The 22,822-nt window shown below is 35.2% G+C and overlaps 2 protein-coding genes across 3 annotated transcripts; both read right to left on the reverse strand.

The window, feature by feature from the left end:
• Window positions 1–2,132: 2,132 nt before the first annotated feature.
• LOC145638399 (dolichyl-diphosphooligosaccharide--protein glycosyltransferase subunit 2-like) lies at window positions 2,133–11,415 on the reverse strand. Its single transcript, XM_081689368.1, has 20 exons — window positions 11,294–11,415; window positions 11,012–11,150; window positions 9,896–10,088; window positions 9,661–9,750; window positions 9,104–9,166; window positions 8,899–8,968; window positions 8,604–8,668; window positions 7,923–7,977; window positions 6,790–6,917; window positions 6,557–6,672; window positions 5,709–5,778; window positions 5,055–5,159; window positions 4,851–4,940; window positions 4,595–4,743; window positions 4,115–4,226; window positions 3,956–4,039; window positions 3,456–3,536; window positions 3,160–3,384; window positions 2,669–2,791; window positions 2,133–2,453 (listed from the first exon to the last, which is right to left on the reverse strand). The coding sequence occupies exons 1-20, from the start codon at window positions 11,301–11,303 to the stop codon at window positions 2,349–2,351; spliced, it is 2,073 nt and encodes a 690-aa protein (XP_081545494.1). The 5' UTR covers window positions 11,304–11,415; the 3' UTR covers window positions 2,133–2,348.
• Window positions 11,416–12,732: 1,317 nt separating this feature from the next.
• LOC145639442 (tetratricopeptide repeat domain-containing protein PYG7, chloroplastic-like) lies at window positions 12,733–18,044 on the reverse strand. Of its 2 annotated transcripts, XM_081690682.1 has the most exons (6): window positions 17,662–18,044; window positions 15,954–15,982; window positions 15,147–15,202; window positions 14,200–14,492; window positions 13,683–13,829; window positions 12,733–13,123 (listed from the first exon to the last, which is right to left on the reverse strand). In XM_081690682.1, exons 1-6 carry the CDS (start codon window positions 17,896–17,898, stop codon window positions 12,842–12,844), a joined length of 1,044 nt encoding a protein of 347 aa, XP_081546808.1. In that variant the 5' UTR covers window positions 17,899–18,044; the 3' UTR covers window positions 12,733–12,841. The 2 variants fall into 2 exon arrangements, with proteins under 2 accessions (XP_081546808.1, XP_081546809.1); XM_081690683.1 differs by lacking the exon at window positions 15,954–15,982 and having other exon boundaries at window positions 15,147–15,198; window positions 17,662–18,042.
• Between the last annotated feature and the right edge of the window lie 4,778 nt (window positions 18,045–22,822).

The raw sequence follows: 22,822 nt of genomic DNA on the forward strand, positions 1-22,822 counted from the left end.
GGTCTAAAAAAGTCTTAAAATTCCAAAAATAAAGGCTAATATCCACGCTTTTTGAGAAATTTTGTAGGTTTTGGGGCCCGGTATCGAAAAGCCTTGAGATCATAAGGAATACATCTCAAGGTCATATAACGTCGTTTGGAACCATATATGATCATTATTTGTTGTCTTAAATGTTCGTGGTAGGTTTGAGTTAAAGAATTCGGTGCAAGTTGTAAACCGGTAAATTGGTCGTTTAAAGGCAAATTGGATGGTTCTACCCACCCAATTAGCCTCCCGAGGGGTATTAGGGACCATGGTAAACATTTCGGAAATTTTTATATCCGGGCAAAATTTTTGTTTCGGGGCCCGGTGTCGAAAAGCATTGAGATTTTAGGGGGATACATCTCGGGGTCATATAATGCCGTTTGGAACCATATATGATCATTATATGTTGTCATAAATGTTCGTGGTAGGCTTGAGTTAATGAAATCGGTGCAAGTTGTAAATCAGGAAATTAGTCGTTTAAAGGCAAATTAGATGGTTCCATCCAACCAATTGGACTCCTGGAGGGTATTAGGAACCATGGTAAACATTTCGACAATTTTTATTTCCAGGTGAAAAAAGTCAATAAATTCCAAAATTGAAGACTAATATCCACGCTTTTTGAGAAATTTTGGAGGTTTCAGGTAGAGTTATCAATTCGGGTAAACGGGTTGGGTTTGGGTCGGTAATAGTTGGTCGGGTCAATTCGGGTTGGGTCAATTCGGATTAATTCCATAACCTATGCGGGTCGGGTTTGGGTTGGGTCATGCTTAAATCAGGTCACGTCGGATCATACTTCTTATCGGGTTTAGGTCGGGTTGCAATCGAGTCGGGTGAACAATAGGACGTGTTTAATTCGGGTTTTCATGGGTTAAAACGGGTTAGGGTAATTCTCGGGTTTGAGTCGGGTTCGGTTCAAGTCAATAATTTGCGGGTTATAATCAGGTCGGGTCATTCTCGGGTTTGAGTTGGGTTCGGCTCAAGTCAATAATTTGCTGGTTATAATCAGGTCGGGTCATTCTCGGGTTCAAGTCGGGTTCGGTTCATGTCAATAATTTGCGGGTTATAAGCAGGTTGGGTCATTCTCCAGTCGGGTCATTCTCGGATTCAAGTCGGGTTATGTTCAAGTTAATAATTTACAGATTACAATCAGGTTGGGTCATTTCCAAATCAGGTCATATTCGGGTTTATATAATTATAAATAGATAAATATCATTTTTATCAAGCTAATTATTTCCTTTGATTATAATATATATGGAAATATACTAGGGAACTATAGTCTTTAATTTAGGTTGATAATTATCTCCTTTGACCATACAACAAATATATACTATATTTAACTCTTAAATTTGAGGATGATACTCCTTTCTTTTGCTGGCCTAGACCGACTTGGTCTCCCAAGACAAAATGTTTTGATCAACAATAATAAGGTGGTCTAAATTGCATAAGGTGATTTGAAATCGGATCAGGAACAATTTGTGTTGAATTTAGGTCGGGTCAATAACAAGTCGTGTTGATTTCGAGTCGGGTTAGTAACAGATCGGGTTGTATTTTTGGGTCGGGTTAGTAATAGGTCTTGTAAAATTCGGGTCGGGTCATTAACAAGTCGGTTTGAATTTGGGTCAGGTCAATAACAAGTCCGGTTGATTTCGGGTCGGATTTGTAACAGGTCGGGTTAGGAACGGGTCGGGTTAAATTCAGGTCATGTTAGTATTAAGTCGGGTTAAATTCGGGTTTTGACGAGCTAAAACGGGTTTGGGTCAATTTCGGTTCAAGTCGGGTTCGGTTCAGGTCATTAATTTACGGCTTACATTCGGGTCGGGTCATCTCCAGGTTAGTTCATGTTCGGGTCTCACATACTCGGGTACTAGGGTTGGTTTCAGGTCGGGTTTGAGCACCATTTTTCGGGCTCAAATGGGTCGGTTAATAATCGGATTTGAGTCGGTATTTCGGGTCGGGTCAACTTTTGACAGCTCTACTCAAAATGTGATTCAATTTTATAGCCTTCATTGTTTACAAGTTGATTCAATGTCTTGACTTTGGGCTGTTGGAACCACAGATTGGAAGGCAATAACAATGTTGGGGAGAGGGGAATATTGAAAGACTTCATAGAAGAGAATGCTTTTAGATGAAAGTTCTGAATACATGTGTATACAATAAAATAAAGAACTACACTATAGCTGGCACTCTCAAGTGAAAAATCGAATTCTACAAAATTGACTCTAAATGTCTAAAACTTCTCAACTTTCTGAAAGGGGAATTCCTCAAATAAATATGTGCCCCAACAGCATACTTCAATCAAGGAAATTTTCTTCCAATGTACCGTTCTAGTCAGCTTTCACTTTGGCTAGGTTGGAAAGAGTCCTGTGACCGACAAATAACAAGAAGACTCCCAAGAAGCTCAGGTACTTCAGTGTTGTAAACAAGTTCAACTGCAGGTATTAAACAAAGGGTTGAATACAGAAGAACCATTTGCAGATCCGCAAACACAAGAAAATAAAATAAAAAAAAAAATTAACGATTTCCTGGAAAATGAATCAAGTCCAGACCAAAAGAAGAATTTGGAAAAAAAAAAAGACAGTTTTGTACGAAGGATTTACAGTAAGTCACAAATTCATGTGGAAAATGAGTTATAGTATACACAAACCTTCAGCCAGAAAAGGACATAGAGGCAAAGTACAGCTGCAATGCCAACATGGAAGAGTGCAGCAAATGCAGCAGATACTGTTGCTGTAGGGAACTTCTTAAAGTTTACCCCAAGGCGAAGGAGCTGCAAGAAGGCATTGAAGATCAGAGTAAGAAAAAAATTGACACCTCAAAGGCTAACAGTTAGTAAATTGAACAGAAATTAAAAGTACAAAACTACAAATATTATAAAATAGAATGGTCAGTAGTTCACAAAGGCTAAGGCATGTGTGTTACAATAATCAGAACAAACAAAAGGATAACTTTTTGACAGGAAGGAATTCTACTTCAATCCACACAAATAATCAAAATGGCATGAACAATTTCATATCTTGGATTGTAACTTGACATCTTAGCTTATTTTATATAATTATTTCTATAAACAAGGAAATAATTGCCTTTTGGCCAGTTGGGGCACAATGGAAGTAAAATGGCCTGAAAAGATTAACTTACCCCAATAAAAAATCCTACAAGTGGAACAAGGGTAAGGCCCAAGAAAGCAAGAGAAAGTTCCTTAGGTGGACGCGTTTCTGGGGCTCTGAATATGTGAGCTATTTCTTCTTTGGGTCCAAACCTCGAAAGAGGGTCAATTGGCTGAAGAGGTGGCCGAGTTGCCTTCTCAGGTGCTTCAGGAAGATCTAAGTCGATATGACCCAGGTATCGAAAGAAAGAGTTCTCCTGAAAAGGTCAATTTAGAACCAAACCAATGCAAGTACTAGAACATTGAAAATGTACAGAATCATAATTACCATGACAGCATCTCCAACGGTTAATTGCAGATCATACTTGCCAGAAAGGTAGTAGAGCTTGTCCACTAGTCCAAGGAAATCCTACAGAACAAAATCATGAGATGATGCTTGCAGATATGTAATTTCGGAAAGATGATAAAACTATAAACTGTACACAATATTTCATCCATGCGTTATATGTCATGTACATGGAGCAAAGCATAAGAGTTTCAAAGCCAAGCAACAATGCTATTTAGATCGAAAGACCCCTCATGGAGGGCTGTACTACACAGCAACGTGAAACATCCCCAACGATTGTAGTTTTTCCAATTAGAAATATTTTTTTATCCAATTCAGTTTCTATATGCTAGTTTTGATTTCTCTTGTAGATATCATATGCCTCTTCTGTTAATGAGTTAACTTTTCTTTCAAAATTAAAAATAGGAATTCATATAATTCTATGCAGATATAGAAAGATTCATTGGTGACATGATATACCGAAAGCAGTAAAGGAAGCTTACCAGCGTCAATTCAAACGTTTTTCCTGAACTCCCAACAACAAATACATGTTCAACATTTGTCTCGTGTCTCAGCTTCAACAATGCCTGCCGCCATCTTGATTAGCAAACTATCTAAAGATCTTGAAGATGAGGCATTCTCTAAAAATAAAAAATAAAAACCTGATGGGGCTTGAATGCATTTCCCAGAGGAGAGGACAGCTGGAAGGAGAGACGCAGCTTCTGAAGATGATTTGCTGACAGAGAAATGGCACTGTCTGTGGACAAATCTAACCTGCAATCCCATCTTCTAACATTAAAAAACTTAATTATTGCAAGACAACTCTCTAATAAAAAAATTTTCTTTCCATTTCTTGAACAAGCATGTCAAGCCCAGATTCTGAAACAAGAAATGAGTGTGCTTAATTGACTATGGTACACAAAGTGTTCAAAATAAACTATAACGTCTCCATTTTCTAATTTAGCTCAGATGCGACCATAAGTTATCCAACAGCCAAATCATGGAATTACGGGTTCATTTTGCACAGATACGACTTTGGATTGTATGATTTTTAAAAAATGTGCCAATATCTGATATATCATGCTTAGAATCAAAGATGGTGGATGAATAAGTATTCAGAAACTTGTTGGAAATATACTTACTGTTTCTGAGATTCCACATTGCCAAGATCATTATCAAGGACTGATATCTCTGCATTTTCAACTTTAATTTCTCCTGTGAAATAAATTTTAACCCAAGTTCGGCCTCCTGTAGCATATACATCACTCTGACTTGGATCATTGAGAGCAATCTAATTCATGATCCAAGAAAGGGAGGAAAAAAAAAGGTGTCAATTCCTGGCTTTTTTCTGCATGAGATCACAACATTAGCAGTGAAAAGTGAAGAACAGAATATTACCTTGAAAACAAATTCATATTTCCCAACATCAATGTCCTTTGGCAAAGAATCCAAAACATGGAATTCACCATCTGCGGCATACTTAAGATCCTGATAAAGCAGATTTGGCTTTATTAGTTGACAAGTCATTAAAAAGCTTGTAGGAAATCAGAATTGTAAATATAAGAAACAAATCAAAGCAAAATATGCCAAGTTTGTCAAAACCTGGTTCTCGATCACGGGAGCACTTTTTGAATTAACACTGGCAGCTTGCACGATTTTCACAGTCAGGGCAGGTGCCTCAGATCCAAGCACGGTGTTCACCTTAACCTGCTCACATATATTACAATTAAAACAAACTTAACACTTGAAAAATACTCCATACTTGTCAATTTGTAACAATTTGCAGCCTTTAAAAAAGAAGGTAAGCTACGCACATATTATTGCAGGAAATTATACAAACAGATGCTATGAGATACAAGAGCTTCAATCAGCCAACAAAAATATCACATTTCACTAACCACATACCATACTTATGACAAGCTTATAGACCATACTAAAGTGGTTCGGGCAGAAAAAGGAAAAACAAAATGAATTTTCTCTAACTACACGCCCCCCCCACCCCCCTCAAAAAAAATAAAAATAAATGGTATCCTATATAAGTTGCCTCCAGTTCACATATGAGACATCAATGACACCAGCCAGCCTGGATATATAGCCTACATAGTACACATGCGGACACTAACAATAGAATGGTCTACTCTACATTTTCCTTTGCCCTCAAAACTATCTATGGGAAGCGAGTCCTCGCACTAAAGTGATTAAGGAAGGCACATAAAAAGCGAATTCTCACATATGAAAGATAATAATGGTGGGTACCTTGAGCTGGTCATTTCTGGAATAGGATAGCACCGTAGATGGGAGTGACAAGATCAATGGAATTGACACCCTACACAGGAAGAAAAAAAAACAAAAAAATTGTTACATTTCCATGAAGCTCAAGTCACCATGCTCTGTATTCATACATAGTAGAGGGAACAAAACAGCTAAATGCAAATCAATAGGGAAGTTAACAGTAATGAGAGAAAAGTCGCTTTTACAGTTATTGAAATCTTATATAATATAAAATGTAAAAAATGACTGGCAATTATTTGCAATTTTTATTATGCAGGGAAATACACTCAGTGCTTATGGGGTCAATCTTCAAACCTACTACATCAAGCCATTTGAAACCAGGTAAGTACATATTACATAAATAATCTAGAAATTTCATTGCTCGTGTTAAATAAATTGAATTTAATTCAAAACCCAACAACTTCGAGTTATTTGTTAGTTTGATCCAAAACTAACTAATCTGAACCACCAGACCTGAAATCTCCTTTCACACACAAAAAAGGTATTTTTCCCATTCTTTGGGATTAATCACGATCTTTTCTCCAAGTTCCATGACAGAGATATCAATTACGTATACTTTTTTATTATATAGAATACTTCCAAAAAAAATTTTGCTATTTGTAAATTTTCAAAGTTTTAATTCAATTCTTAGTGTTTCATATTGGGTAAAAGGTCTATAAATTGAAATTTACATAAAACCTGACTATTCCAATGCCTATAATACCAAGGAAGAATCGGGATAATTCAGTAAATCTAAACATGAAGAATTAAAAGACAAGTTACCAATTGCAACAAGATGAGATAAAAAAATATGCATGCTATTCAAGCATTACCTGTTGTTTTCCAACAAAGCTAATGCATCAATCTGTTCAAAGAAATCATGGGAATTTCCAGGCACTCCAATGCCAAGAAAATATTTTGCCAAACCCAAAATTTTGTCTCCAGAAACCTGCATATTGCATTTCAAATTAGGAAATATCTTTTCATTCAACCTCTTGCAAGCACAAACACCTGTGCATAGGAATAGGACCACCTATAATAAATCTTTACATGTATATCAACTTACAGTAATCTTCCCAGAAGTTACATCAGCAAATGCCACAAGCCCACGAACAACTGATGATGTAGTTGAAAGTGGACCTTGGTATTCAAGAGCATCAACAACTTTCTCATCAAAGAACATGGCACCATCATCTGTAGGTAGGCAATAAAATAGAAGATAAAATAAAAATTAAAAAAAAAAAAAAAGGGAAAAAGCAACAACAAACAATAAGCTAGTCTCATTGCTTAATACATAGACGTGAATTTGATACTTCAGCAAATCTGAAAGGCAATTCCAACATTTTGAATCATTACTAGAGCGTTATTTGAACGACACAAAAATCAGTTAAAAACTATCTTTTCGTTCTGTTTTTTTGGCCATTTTTATTACGTCACCTTTTTTTTTTTTGTCCCAAATATATATTGGAATATGACTTTTTGTTCGACTTATGAATCATGAATCCATGATATGCAAGCATCACTTTTAAGTTTTAACAGATAACCACAAAGAGCAAAAAAAGATAAAAGACAACCTATGATGCTTAATTGCTTACTAATGAAATAATTGGGGATGTAACACGATAACACAACCTTCATAGGAAGATTTAGCAAAGACTATAGCGATTGGCGGTTAGCTGTTTAATCTAATCAATAGAACAAACTATCATCAGTTTTGGAATGAGAAAAGGGCTCATATGGCCACATCTCTCATTGTTATTGAGGTGTGAGCGAGTTTCCAACTATCATCGGTTTTGGAGTGAGAAAAGGGTTCACATGGTCACATCTCTCATTTTAATTTAGGCGTGAACGAGTTTCCAGGTCTATAAACTTGTTCAATTTCTTACTATAACTAGATTCTAGATATTCAATGTTTGAACAAGATTTCTGACAAAATGCTATCCATGTTACAAAATCAAGAGCTATATCACAACATAAACACATTATTAACATACTTTAATTATCAACAGGATATCATGCAAGCTCACAAAAATTTTCTAACAAAAAACCACACAATCCATTTTGAAATTCATTTGACATTTCTTTGTCAAAAACTTTGAAATTGTTCATTTGAATATCACAGATGCATATCACCAACATAATACTACCAAGTAGCAGTGAGGCAGTGATGGGAACACACAAGAGGAGATCTCTACATACCGTATTTCTCAACGCTGTCAAACAGTTTCACTATATCATTCTTCAGAGTACCAATCTGTACAATGTCCATTCAACAAAAATATTAGATAAAGCCCCAAAATTATTGCTACAGCAGAATCATATGTGATACGTACATAAAAGTATAAAAGTAATGGAATATGGCATTACAATAGCAAGACTATATGGCCAGCTACAAATCAATTTGCAGGTCAAGGGTATGTTACAGCCATTACAAGAAGATAATGACCAAATGCTGGATGGAACACAGATGATCTAAACTGTGGTTAAAGATTCAAGAGTGGAAGCAACATACTTCACTCTATAATAGTATACCCTCCCTTATCTGAAGGGAAGGGGGAAAATGTATTAATCCTTCATCTATATGCATAAACTAAGATGATATCAATGTAATAAAGCTAATTTTCCAGCTTAACAAAGGATAACTTGTGGCAATATAAATTTAAAACCATCCGAAAATCCAAACAAAGATGCCTGAGTATTAGGCTATTAGCATAGAGTCACACAGGCATTTCAATATTAACACTTAAATTAATTACCAAAAATCAACATAGCTACAAGAAGACAATCAATCTAATAAACAGCACAGTCATCTGTATCACATGAATAAACCAAAATTGACATGTTCAGAAGATGAGTGGGAATAGCACAATATGCAAATACCAGTGATTGATCGATGTCAGCTGAGGCTAATGACACAACACCAGCAAGAGTTTCAAGAGCTATTCCTGCAGCAAACAGACAGTTAGCAATAGACAAATGGTCAGTAGTCTATGGATAGAAATTTTTTATCAATAGTATTGAAATGAAAAGTCATAACAGCAGCAAAACGGTCACCACACCCCCCAAAAGTATGCATTTTATACAACAATAACACATGCTAGAAACAGCTAGGTCTACAGATGGACATAAAACTAATAGGAAAAATGGAGATCAAATTTATAAGGGGAGATACTACCAGCAGCACGAGTACTGGACTCAGGTTTGTTGGAACTATAACGCCACCGTCCATCACTTTGACCAAGAGCCTAACAAAAATGTATGAACATAAGCTATGGCACCCAATTGAATTAAAATGCCAAGGGAGCAAAACCATAAAGCATACAACCTAGAGCCAATCATGGGAGAAGTAGAATAACAATGCAAAATCCAAAAAAACCAACCTTGACTGAGCGGAAGACTTGATCGGCCTTTTCAAGCTGAATTTCTAGATCAGCAGCCTGATCCTGCACATATGTGTATGTAATAATTGCCAAAAAAATTATCAAGAATGCCAAGCAATAAATTATATCTTGAAAATCATAGAAAACTAACATAATTCAGCTTTGATATTCAGTAATGTCAACGTATCATATGGTGCAAACTTTTAAAACATTGGTCTACACAACATAAAATTGACAAAGAGTGCTTTAGATCCATCCATTTCCAATGTAGATGAGTATTTACTTCCTTGGCTTTAGAATATGGAATAGATTAAAACATAATGACTTATTTATTGTGTGCGCATAATTCTTATTGTGGAGTAGGCTGATAGCACATGGTCATTTCCTCTCCATAATTGATTGGAAACAGTCAATTTGTTATTATTGAGGAGAGGTTGCAAATATCTGCTCCTTCTCTCCCCTCCCCTACCGTTGGAGGAAGCCTCTTCAAAGCCAATTGATCAATGTTGATGTTAAAAAACAAAAAAGGAAAATGGCAAATTGCATAGAATTTTTACCTTAAGAAGTACCAAGCTTCCAACTGAATAATAGAAATCAAGCAATGAGTTTGCTTTAGTGATTGCCGCTTGCAGTTTTGAGTTGACAGCCTTAAAGATGGGAGAGAGAGAGAAAAAATAAGGTTAAAAACTCCTCAGACCTATTGACTGATTCATATTCTTGTTCCTAAAAAAGAATAAGTATATCCTTCTTAGATCAATTTGACAATTTTGGGACCTTTTGAAGAATGGTTACCTTAAAATTCTCTCCATCAATCTTGCACTTTAGGACTCGGTTTGATTTCAATGCAACACTGAGATCCTTCAAACTAGCAGATGAAGACTTAAGGGTCTCCGTAATCAATACACATGTTGAAGTACTTATATCAAGATCTTTCCCAATTCCAAGGATCTCAAAAGTTCTTAAAGCCTCATAAGCGTCTTCAAGACTATCCAAAGACAAGTTGAAGTCAACAAATGTTCAACAAAGAACAGCCTCAAAGAACTATCTAATTGAGCATACTACAAATAAGAACATAGGCACACAAGGCTTAAGATAGGAATAACACTGCTTTACATAATGCATGTAAGTATGTCACTTGCCTGATGAATAGAGCACTAATGCAAAACAAAAATTAATTTTTACAATCATCATCAAACAAGCACAAAGTTACACAGTAAACATACTGGTAGTCTTCCACATCGCAATTCAAATTAGTGGCAGTACAATATTCCTACTTCTAGAAATAACCGAGCATCAAATTCCAGGGATTTAAAAAAACATCCCCTAACCAACCATTCCCGCAATCCCAATTCGTGTGTAGCATTTAGAAGGTATTGAGCTCTCGATCATCATTTGCCCCAAACCAACTATTCCCGCAATCCCAATTCGTGTGTAGCATTTAGAAGGTATTGAGCTCTCAATCATCATTTGGGATATATAACCAACAATTACACATGCCATTTGCTTTATGAATTTGGTCTGTGATAACAATTTGGCCAGCAGAAGTTCTTTATAAATCATCCAACAAGCTTCTGACAGTAGTCCCCTACTCCTAAAAAAATCCGCACCTAATATATGCAATTCAAGTTCTAAAACTCAATTCTTCACCTACTTCCGATAACATCAAATGGCAGGTTAAGCAACACCGAAATCGGCCACCGAGTTCTACCTTTTTCTAATTTCAATAACCTAAACATCCTCAAGATATCTAGATTTTAAAATTTTAACTAAATTAACAGCATAATGGATCAAATTGAGCAATAACAACCTGAATAAAAATCACCATTCTAATTCATTGTTGCACATTCAAAAAAAATTACTAAGAAAATAGATAATGAAATCAAGGGTTTAAGTAGGGGTTTTGAAAACCTTTTAAAGGATCCATCGATTGGCTTGAAAATCTCAAGAGCCGCAGATCGGTGAGAATCCGAAATTGGGCGAAAGATCGCAGCTTCACAGATCGACGCAATTAGAAAAAGGGCCAAAAACCCTAGGTTTCGAGCCATTCCTGCAAAAACCACACAAATTTGGGGAAAAATCAAAATTAAGAGTGAGATTAAACAAAATTTGCTGAGATTTAACAAACAATGTGAAAATTTGATTTGATTTATTCTCAAACTTTGATTGAATTTGTAGAATGAGAGATCTTACTGGCTTTCATCGTATCAAAATTACGACGAACTGTTACTTAGGAGAGAGAAAGTGAGAGTGGGAGAGGAAGAACAGAGTGAATGAATGAAACAAACAATGGAAGAGAAAATTCAAGAGTGAAGACTTGTGAGTTGTGAGTTGACAATGTGGTTCGGGTCCGTTGTTGGACCCTGGATTTGGGTTTTGGTGATTCAAACTTACTTTCACGAGTGCTCGATAGGCTTGACTGTGTTTGTGTTAGCCCGGTTAGGGAAACCTATCAAAATTAACCTATTCGATAACATTTATAGTGTATGCTTTGCATTTTAAGTATCGTAAACATGTACATACTTAACAAATACAAAGTAGGCTAGTTCGTGTCAGGTTTAGAGGTTAGAACCACCGTATTTGAATTTCACTCTATAACATGTCCATGATCCGTGTCTTCTATCTTGAGATTTTTAAGCAGTGATGAAACGTCTAATTTTTTATGAACTTGCAAGTATATAGTAAATACCTTGTATCACATCCATTTTAATGCGTGTCACACGAGTTATCTCTAATATATACAATTACACAAAAATGGTCTGCTCTCAAGGATGAAATCAAAATTTTGTGGTTTTCACCACTTGTCCAATTTTTCATTCAATTTTGATCTTTAATACTTATTGAATAGATAATTACCCTTTTTAGAAGCACCAAGAGTTTCTTAAGCTTAAGCAACTAGTCATTTTAAGATATCAATTTTTACGAGAAGCTTTTAATTTTTTAGTTACCTTTTAAACTCGTAAGTTAATTTCATCAACAAACTCTTGCTTTCTGTGTGGATAGACTAATGGACAACAATTCATACTCATATCCTATTATACCTTCATTAAAATTTGCTAATTGAGGTTGGCTAGGGTGTGCATCGATATATTGAAAGGGTTTTAAGATGATTTTGTTGAAAAATCAAAATACTGAAATACTCTTCTTTTTTCTTTCTTTTTTTTTTAGGAAATATACTGAAATACTCTTAGAGGGCATTTGGTTCGAAAAGTAAAAACAGAGTGGAAAGGAAACAAATAAGAGGGGGAAAAGAATCATTTAGCTATTACCTTTTCATTTGTTTGGTTCAACCATAGAAAGGGTATTTGTTAAGAGGAGGATAAGGGTATTTGTTACCCCAAGTTTTTGAGAGGTAACAACCTTATCAGTTAGGTAATGGTAATGGTTACCATGCCTTCAAACCAAACACACGATAACGATATTGGTTTAATCGAATCCATTTCCAATCCAAAAAATACACTAACCAAACTCCCCCTTAGTAGAGTACAAACTAGATAAATTGATAAATTTACATTATAGATTTTTTTATTTTTTATTTATTTATTTTTTTTTTTTTTTTTATTTTTTTTGCGTGAAACAACTTATATTATTAGAACTTACACAAGTAGAAATATTACAAACGCCTTACAATATGAAACAAAGGAAGCAAAAAGCAACCACTTGAGTTCATATATTGTCATAACTCAAGACCAGTTTTCAAATTCATACCATGTCAAAATTCAAGTTAGTTTAATAACACTATCACCTTTCTTTGGATTTTACAGGGACGCCTTTGTACATGTTAACACGATCCCTTAGTGACTCAACTCGAGGGCGTGCCACCTTGTTGTTGGGATCGAAAAGCAACACTTCTTCAAATGCCTTAAGAGCAGTCTTGAGATCTTTTTTCTGTTCATATGCATCACCAAGGTTGTTCCAAGCAGTGACATACCCTGGTTGGATCTTAACAGCTTTCTCAAATTGTGCGATACCCTTGTCAATCTTTCCATCACGCACATAGCTCACACCCAATGCATTATAAACCTGCAGGTGCAGATTTTAATGTTTAGATATAGATACATAATACCTAAATAATCACACTAACCAAAGATTAGACCTGTTAATTACAGTATAGTGCAGAAAGTCCTAGGAAAGTTACTTGTCTAATGGAGAATCATGACTAGCTATGTTAGATGGACTCTTCATTTCACCATAACCCATGTCAGAATTTCAACACTCTGGAAAACATAATATAGCTGACTCCAACACATACCTATCTGTGGCAAGATTACTCAAGTCCAAGTGACAAATCACTGGTTAAGCCAGCATATGATCGAATTAAGCATAACAAACAACCACCATCATCATTTGAGGTCTTGGGGTTTATAGTGTACCTCTTACTAATTTCAATCAGTACAGGGCATATTTAATTCAGGGACTTTCATATAAGGCCATTTTTCAATAAGTAGTGAAGGAGAAGGCGTGAAAATTGAATTACATGCCTTGAATGGTTTCCTTGATATATGGAAAAGAAACGATGAAAGATAAATATAAAGACTATGCAAAATTTTAGAAGCCTGGAAATCATCATTGCTTTTCAAACCTGGGCAAGATCCTGGTCATCTCCATCCCATTTCTCAATTGCTTGAAGCAAGAATTTAGTCGCAGCTGGGTAAAACTTTCGTCTCAGCATCACTGCTCCAAGTTCAAAGAGTTCAGTTGCATTTGCGTCACCACTCCTTACTTGCTCCTATAATTGCACCAAGTTGATTTTTCAAGCATCTCACAAAGACCACAGATCATGTACAGTGTTTATGAAGGATATCTTGAGAATAACAAAGATAATTTGGAATAAAAGCTTATTTTTAAAGAAATTACTACTGTCTAGAGGGATTGTTTTCCTCAAAGAAAATAGAGCATTGTGCAAAGGAACACCTATATATGTCTCACATAGAAATGAATATAGAGCAAGTTTAAAATATCTTCACATAAAAATCCTTTAATTAGTAATCCCTTTTCTATTTCTACCTGATCAGGAATCTTAAGTAAAAGACATTGTAATAGTCTTAATTTTCTACTATAGATTTCAACTATACATGCATCAAAATTGAAAAGCTGACCTGCAATTCTTTAGCAGAAAGATCAAGTTCACGACGAACGAGGACTTGACGGATAACAAAAAAAGTCCCAACTCCAAGCAAAGCCAGCAGCAAAAGCACATATGACAACTGAATTCCCAATTCAAACAACTCTCCAACTTCATAAACTGGATTTATTTTGATGTCAGTGCTGGAGTATGCCACTTGTGAAGAAGTCAGCCAGGCAATTGTAGCAGATGAAAGGGTAGTAGCACATCTTAACAAGCCCTTCATATTTTCACCATCTTTCACGGTGCAAAGTTTGTTAGAGAGATCTGTAAAAGTTAAAAATACAGACCCTTAGCATCAAATGTGTAAGCAAGTGTAGCCAAAGCAAAAACACACTATACTCAATTGAAGATGCATTAATATTTACTCAGTAACCCATTAATGGTCCCACAGGTTCTAATATAAAAGGGGGTTATACCTTTTTAAACAAGCAACAAAATCATATTGATAATGACTGTCATGGACAGTGTGAGCTAGTATATACTTACACAGTTACACTACAAAGAACGATAGTGAGAATTTATCATTCCCTTTGCCTTGATTAGTATTTTCACTTTTGACCAACAAGATAACTAAAAACTTTTTTTTTTTGAAATGAGGAAGAGATAGGATATTAAAACAACTACGTCGTATACAACTTTAAAAGTTAAAATAAGTTAAATGCAATAGTGGTTTATTAGTTCCTTTGTTAACCATTTTCATTAAAGTAAAAGAACAAATACTTTTCTCATAAATCAAAGTGATGTAGTAATGTTTTATTCTAAAGAAGGTGAGCAGATGCCATTCTCTAGCTGTTGGAATACATAGAATTGTGCTCCAGACTACCGTAAGAAACAAATATTCAGAAAATCAAGATAATTGAAAATATTGATGTCAACAATATCATACTACAAAGTTGAAACTAAGATAAGATTATTTACCATGCTGATATATTGATAAGATTGGTCGCAATGTCAATGCCATTCCAAATTTCTGCCTTCATACACGACAAAGGAGAAAAATCAAAGACTGTGCAGACCAGTAAAGCATAAAGAAAATTATCACTAGCTAAGAAATCACAGACAGTAAGAATTATTATAGGTAATTCACTGATTAGTGGAACTAAATCAAATGACAAAAATCACAATAGGATAGTTGGTCTTGTATGGACCCGGTCTACAATAAATTATTGTAGACCCAAAGTTTGACACTTTCAAATAATATAATCACATTCTGGACGATATAATCACATTTTTAGATGATATAATTATCTTTTTTGTGAGTCATATTTTAAATTATATAATCTCGTAGTAAATCATTTAATGAAATTATATAATTATCTTTAGGATGATAAAATTTAAAAATCATCTTTTGACTGATGTAATTTATTATTATATTTTTTATAATGATAAATTCACTTTTTGAGTGATACATTTACATAAAAGTTTCAGGATGATATAATCACTTTTGTAGTAATATAATCACATTTCGTATAATATAATCACATTCGTATGGTATACTAGAAGATTGGGTCTACAATAAGTTATTGTAGACCGGGTCTATTCTAGTCTTTACCCTCATCTTAAGTCCTATGTTTGCTTAGATAGGAGTACGTAATAAGTAAACATTTGACACACCATTATTACTTTCAAAATATTACATTACTGACTAATAACCTAGGACTACACATAGTATAGAAAATTGCACAGTATTAGGCTGCACTGAGTGAAACTTTGAGTTCCTCTTACATGCAAACAAATCTCATACATGCATCCTCCTACAAACAGAAAGAAAAAATGGAATATATAAAAAATTACACATCCATTAACATGTACATTTAGGTAACAGCTTCACTGCAAGTAGAGCACAGAGAAATCATTATGTTGACACAGCTGATTATATGAATAAGTTACTCCAGTTAAATTTTAGCTTTATTTGTATAAGCTTTTCAAAGTCACCAATACGGAACCTATATCAGTAAGAGTAAAACAAGTTCTTGGATACTTAATGTAGAATTACATTCTTAATGAAGCTATGTAACATGAGCATTATTGAAAGATGCTACTCACTCATGGACCATAGTTACCAAAATCCTCATCAAGAAGCAACATTCATTTTACATGATTACGGTATTACACTCTTCCTTAACCGATGCTGAACTTGCTTTCCTTTATTCTGCATGTTCCTTAGGGAAATTTGGCTTGCTTTTGTTTTTCTTCCAAATTCCGCAATGAGGTAAGTCCTTTCAACAATTACAGATACTTGTGTTTATACAAAACTAGTGTTTGAGCATGTGCACCATCTTAAAACTATTGATATCCTTTTGAGTCACTTCATAATTTGGTTATCAGACTCATCACATTACAAAAATCAAGTTTTCTACCAGAATCCAAGCCTATAAAAGAAATAAATCAACCTTTATTTTGCTCAAATAAAATAAAGGCATATAGCTTTAGAGATTTCAAGCAATAACCTTACAAGGGAAAGCTTGAAGAAGTGCAAGCATGATAATGTTTCGTAAAAAATTCATAAAGGCATATAGCTTTAGAGCTTCCAAACAGTAACCTTACAAGGTAAAGATAAAAGAAGTGCAAGCATGGTAATATTTTGTACAAAAACCCTCATCGGATGAGAGTTTGATCACATACAAGACCAGCACGGTTCAATTCCAAAACCACTGGTGATAGGTGGAGTAACCCACTAGACTTATAAGTTAGTCAAATTCCCTTTTCTTCTTCTATGTCAAACAACTTGTCCCATCTCACATGTGGGTTATTATCTTAACAAAGCCAAAAGTCGACTACTGACTACTTCTATTAAACATACTCTTCACTAAATTCCTTGATACATTCCTTGATCACGAGCAACATGTTCGTGAGGGCATCTTATCTTCCTGATTAGTGGCTTGCCTCTAAAGGCTCTAACACTTGAATGCCTCAAAACTATGTGAACCACCACATGCTGAACGAAGTACAGAAACCTTTTGGCTCTTGCAAGAGTTGCAACAAAGCTATACTGACATGCTCTCATTAAAGCTTTAGAGAGCATATCCTCAATATCTTGCCTCGTAGACAAGAAACAAACACATCTTGTGACATGAACTACTAAGTAAATCAAGTTTCAGTTTAATTAATGAATAAGAATGTAAGGAATGAGTATTTTCCCCTCCTCTTGATCCACTCTCCCCCTATAAACTTTCAAGCAAGCATGTACCAAGAACTCCTCCCCGGTTGGGACCTCACCGAGCTCGAATTCAGATTAGTCGGAGTCTAGTAGGCTATGAGTTAATGGATAAGGTCCAATCAAACAAAGTTACCAACCATAATAAAGCAATTCAAGCAAAGTACAGCAAACACTCTCACAACAATAATAATATCCAAACAATACATCATAATAACCAAGCTACATAATAAAGGAGAAATTTAAAGAAAATTAGCAAAGAACAAGAGCACTTACATTGCGTTGAAGCTTGATTAAACCATCACAAGAGCTCAAATTTCTGGGATCATTTGATGAACAAGACAATAACTTGAATTTGGAAGGAGATAATGAAGCTACCAATACAGAAGAAGAAAAGGAAGATTGAGATAAAAACATGGAAGAAGATTTTCCAGTAGAGAGAGAATATGAGGGAGAATTCACCAAAATTGGGACGACATGGAAAATTTTATCAGAAATTGAGGCAGAAATCATGGTTTATTGTACTGGGTATTTGATTAATTTTTGTGGGTATTTGAAATTTTGCAGAAAAATTGGGGAAATTTGGGGGGTTGAAGGAAGAGATTGAGGAGGTAGTGGTTAGAGTGGATAGTGTGTGTTAGTGTTATAATGAGGTTTGATTTTCCATGGATAAAAATGTGGATAGCAGGTAATCCACTATTCTCTGTTAATTTCATATCTTCCCTTCTCTTTTTACCTCACACAAGACAAAAAATCTTGTGTGGACCTGTTCCACAATAATATTATTGTAGACCAGAGATTTATATATACGTAGCTGGCATTATATTCAACATAGTGTCCTTAATTTTAATATAGTAACCTTATTTTTAACATAGTAACTTTTTTAAAAACTTGTGCGACCTTTAATGTTATTATGAAATTAAAGTACGACATTATGTTGATAGTAACTTAATTTTAACAAAGAGGTGTTTATTATTCATATTGACCATTGAATTAAAAATTTCATTAAAAAAATTAATTAACCTCTTATAGCTTATGACACAGTACCTTTTATTTCAACATAATAACCTTTATTTTAATATAGTGACTTTTTTTTTTATTAACAAAACAATCATATTGTCTCTAATATTGGTGGTCCACAATAAATTAGTGTGAACCGGGTCCATTTAAGAATTTGTACACACAAGAAAGTGAACTTGTGGTTGTTACCTTGTCCGCTAATCCATAACCTATTAGCTTTCGAGTAATGTAATTAGAACTAGAGTCGACTAGTCGAGTTGGATCAAGGGCGGTTAATTGGCAACAGTTACCTGAAAATGAGATGAAAAAGCTCTCCCAATAAATGTTGTTGTATTTTCGAGATTTTTATTTAAGTTGGAACAACTCTCTTACTAGCTGATCCAAATATTTGTTGATACATTTATGATAGATTAGATGACTTAAAGAGATTTGTTTACTAGAAATGTTACCCAACAGGCCAACACCGCTTCATTTGCAATATGATTTATCTTGATTCTTGAATTAAATAAATTGGAGTCTTAGATTTAGGATTATATGGATTTCATCACACATAGTATACATGTTGAAAAAATTACAATTACCTCAAACTTTATTTTTATTATGTAATTAAGATTATATTCAACCAACAAAGTGATACCTTAATCTGTACAAATGCTCCAATATTTTATCTCTAAATGTCCTCATATTCAAACATCTTTTACTCCTAGCTAGAGCAGTCAATTCGGGTAAATGGGTCGCGTTTGGGTCGGGTAAGAGTGGGTCGGGTCAATTCAAATTAATTCCATAACTTATGCGGGTCAGGTTTGGGTTGGATCATGCTTGAGTCAGGTCATGTCGGGTCATACTTCTTATCGGGTTTAGGTCGATTTAATAACAGGTCGGGTTACATTCGAGCCGGGTGAACAATAGGTCGGGTTTAATTTGGGTTTTCACGGGTTAAAATGGGTTAGGGTAATTCTCGAGTTTGAGTCAGGTTCACTTCAAGTCAATAATTTGCGGGTTAGAATCAAGTCGGGTCATTCTCGGGTTTAAGTCGGGTTCGGTTAGAGTCAATAATTTGCGGATTATAATCAGGTCAGGTCATTTTCAAGTTGGGTTCGGTTCAAGTCAATAATTTGCGGGTTATAATCAGGTCGGGTCATTTTCAAGTTGGGTTCGGTTCAAGTCAATAATTTGCGGGTTAAAATCAAGTTGGGTCATTTCCAAGTCGAGTCATTCTCGGATTCAAGTCGGGTTATATTCAAGTAAATAATTTGCAGGTTACAATCATGTCGGGTCATTTCCAAGTCGGGTCATATTCGAGTTCAACCAACTATAAATAGATAATTAACATTTTTATCAAGCTAATTATTTCCTTTGAATATAATATATATGGCAATATAATAGTGAACTATAGTCTATAATTTAGGAAGATAATTATCTCCTTTGACCATACAACAAATATATATTATATTTAACTCTTAAATTTGAGGATGATGCTCCTTTCTTTTGCTGGCGTGGACCGACTTGGTCTCCCAAGACAAAATGCTGTGATCAACAATAATAAGGTGGTCTAAATTGCATTTAAGGTGATTTGAAATCGGGTCAGGAACAATTTGGGTTGAATTTAGGTCGGGTCAATAACAAGTCGTGTTAATTTCGAGTCGGGTTAGTAATAAATCGGGTTGAATTTTTGGGTTAGGTAAATAATAGTTATGTTAAAATTCGGGTTGGGTCAATAACAAGTCGGGTTGAATTTGGCTCAGGTCAATCACAAGTTGGGTTGAATTTGGGTGAGGTCAATAACAAGTCGGATTGATTTCGGGTCGGGTTTGTAATAGGTTGGGTTAAATTCGGGTCAGGTTAGGAACGAGTCGGGTTGAAATCAAGTCAAGTTAGTAACAAGTTGGGTTAAATTCGGGTTTTGATGGGTTAAAATGGGTTTGGGTCAATTTCAGTTCAAGTCAGGTTCAGTGCAAGTTAATTAAATTGGCCGTGGTAAACTGGTAAATCGGTGCAAGTTGTAAACCGGTAAATTGGTCGTTTAAAAGCAAATTGAATGGTTTCACACACCCAATTGGACTGCCATAGGGTATTAGGGACCATGGTAAACATTTCGGCAATTTTATTTGTGGGCGGAAAAAAGTAAAAAAAATTCCAAAATTAAAGGCTAATATCCACGCTTTTTGAGAAATTTTGGAAGATTCGGGGCCCGGTGTCGAAAAGTCTTGAAATTCTAGGGGATACATCTCAGGGTCATTTAATGTCGTTTGGAACCATACATGATCATTATTTGTTGTCATAAATGTTCGTGGTAAGCTTGAATTAATGAAATCGGTGCAAGTTGTAAACCGTAAATGGTCGTTTAAAGGCAAATTGGATGATTCCACCCACCCAATTGGACTCCCGGAGGGTATTAGGGACCACGGTAAAACTTTCAGCAAATTTTATTTTCGAGCGAAAAAAAAATCAACAAATTCCAAAATTGAAGGCTAATATCCACGCTTTTTGAGAATTTTGGAGGATTTGAGGCCAGGTGTCGAAAAGGCTTGAGATTTTAGGAGATACATCTCGGGGTCATATAATTTCGTTTGAAACCATATATGATCATTATATGTTGTCAAAAATGTTCGTGGTAGGCTTGATTTAATGAAATCGGTGCAAGTTGTAAACCGGTAAATTGGTCGTTTAAAGGCAAATTAGTTGGTTCCACCCACCCAATTCAATTAGACTCTCGGAGGGTATTACGGATCATGGTAAACATTTCGGCAATTTTTATTCCAGGGCGAAAAAAAAGTCTAAAATTTCAAAATAGAAAACTAATATCCACGCTTTTTGAGAAATTTTTGAGATTGGGTTCGAGGTCGAAAAACCTTGAGATTTTAGGAAATACATCTCGCGGTCATATAATGCCGTTTGGAACCATATATGATCATTATATGTTGTCATAAATGTTCGTGATAGGCTTGAGTTAATGAAATTAGTTCATGTTGTAAACCGGTAAAATGACTATTTAAAGGCAAATTGGATAGTTCCACCCACCCAATTGGACGCCCGGAGTGTATTAGGGAACATGGTAAACATTTCAGAAATTTTTTATTTTTGTGTGAAAATAAGTAAAAAAATTCCAAAATTGAAGGCTAATATCCACGCTTTTTGAGTAATTTTGGAGGTTTCGGCGCCCGGTGTCGAAAAGCCTAAAGAATTAGGGGATACATCTCGGGGTCATATAATGCCGTATGGAACCATATATGATCATTATATGTTTTCATAAATGTTCATGGTAGACTTGAATTAATGAAATTGGTCGTTTAAAGGCAAATTGGTCGTTTAAAGGAAAATTGGATGGTTCCACCCACCCAATTGGACCCCCATGGGGTATTAGGGACCATGGTAAACATTTCGACAATTTTTATTTCCGGGCGAAAAAAGTCATCAAAAAATTCAAAATTTGAAGACAAATATCCACGCTTTTGAGAAATTTGGAGTTTTCGAGGCCCGGTGTTCAAAAGTCTTGAAATTTTAGGGAATACATCGATCTCGAGGTGATATAATGTCGTTAGGAACCATATATGATCATTATTTGTTGTCATAAATGTTCGTGGTAGGTTAGAGTTAATGAAATCGGTGCAAGTTGTAAACCGGTAAATTGGTCGTTTAAAGGCAAATTGGATGGTTCCAACCACCCAATTGGGCTCCCAGGGGGTATTAGGGACCATGGTAAACATTTCGGAAATTTCTTTCCATGCGAAAAGAAGTTAAAAAATTACAAAATTGAAAGCTAGTATCCGTGCTTTTTCAGAAATTTCGAAAGTTTTGGGGCCCGGTGTTGAAAAGAAATGAGATTTTAGGGGATACATCTCAGGGTCTTATAATGCCGTTTGGAACCATAAATTATCATCGTATGTTGTCATAAATGTTCGTGGTAGACTTGAGTTAATGAAATCGGGGCAAGTTGTAAACTGGTAAGTTGGTCGTTAAAAGGCAAATTGGATGGTTCCACCCACCCAATTAATTGGACTCTCGGAGGGTATTAGGGACTATGGTAAACATTTTGGAAATTTTTATTTCCGAGCGAAAAAAGTCAAAAAATTCCAAAATTGAACGCTATTATCCACCCTTTTTGAGAAAATTTAGAGGTTTCGAGGCCCGATATCGAAAAGGCTTGAGATTTTAGAGGATACATGTCGGGGTCATATAATGCCGTTTGGAACCATATATAATCATTATATGTTTTCATAAATGTTCGTGGTAGGCTTGAATTAATGAAATCGGTGCAAGTTGTAAGTCGGTAAATTGGCCGTTTAAAGGCAAATTGGATGATTCCACCCACCCAATTAGACTCCCAGAGGGTATTAGAGACCATGGTAAACATTTCGGCAATTTTTATTTTCGAACGAAAAAAAAAGTCAAAAAATTCCAAAATTGAAGGCTAATA

The sequence above is a fragment of the Chenopodium album genome, chromosome 7 (assembly GCF_948465745.1).
Source record: "Chenopodium album chromosome 7, dcCheAlbu1.1, whole genome shotgun sequence".
In the NCBI taxonomy this organism is placed as follows: Eukaryota; Viridiplantae; Streptophyta; class Magnoliopsida; order Caryophyllales; family Amaranthaceae; genus Chenopodium; species Chenopodium album.

Excerpts from the sequence above, each read along its gene's own strand:
- LOC145638399 (XM_081689368.1), bottom strand. Across the intron at positions 7,978-8,603 it reads CTGACATCGATCAATCACTG|ATTGGTACTCTGAAGAATGA; the intron begins GTATTTGCATAT and ends GACATTGTACAG. Across the intron at positions 3,385-3,455 it reads CCGTTGGAGATGCTGTCATG|GAGAACTCTTTCTTTCGATA; the intron begins GTAATTATGATT and ends TGACCTTTTCAG.
- LOC145639442 (XM_081690682.1), bottom strand. The coding sequence starts at position 17,898 with ATGATTTCTGCCTCAATTTCTGATAAAATTTTCCATGTCGTCCCAATT. Across the intron at positions 15,203-15,953 it reads TGTATGAGATTTGTTTGCAT|GCAGAAATTTGGAATGGCAT; the intron begins GTAAGAGGAACT and ends TCGTGTATGAAG. Across the intron at positions 13,830-14,199 it reads TTTCTGCTAAAGAATTGCAG|GAGCAAGTAAGGAGTGGTGA; the intron begins GTCAGCTTTTCA and ends GTGCAATTATAG.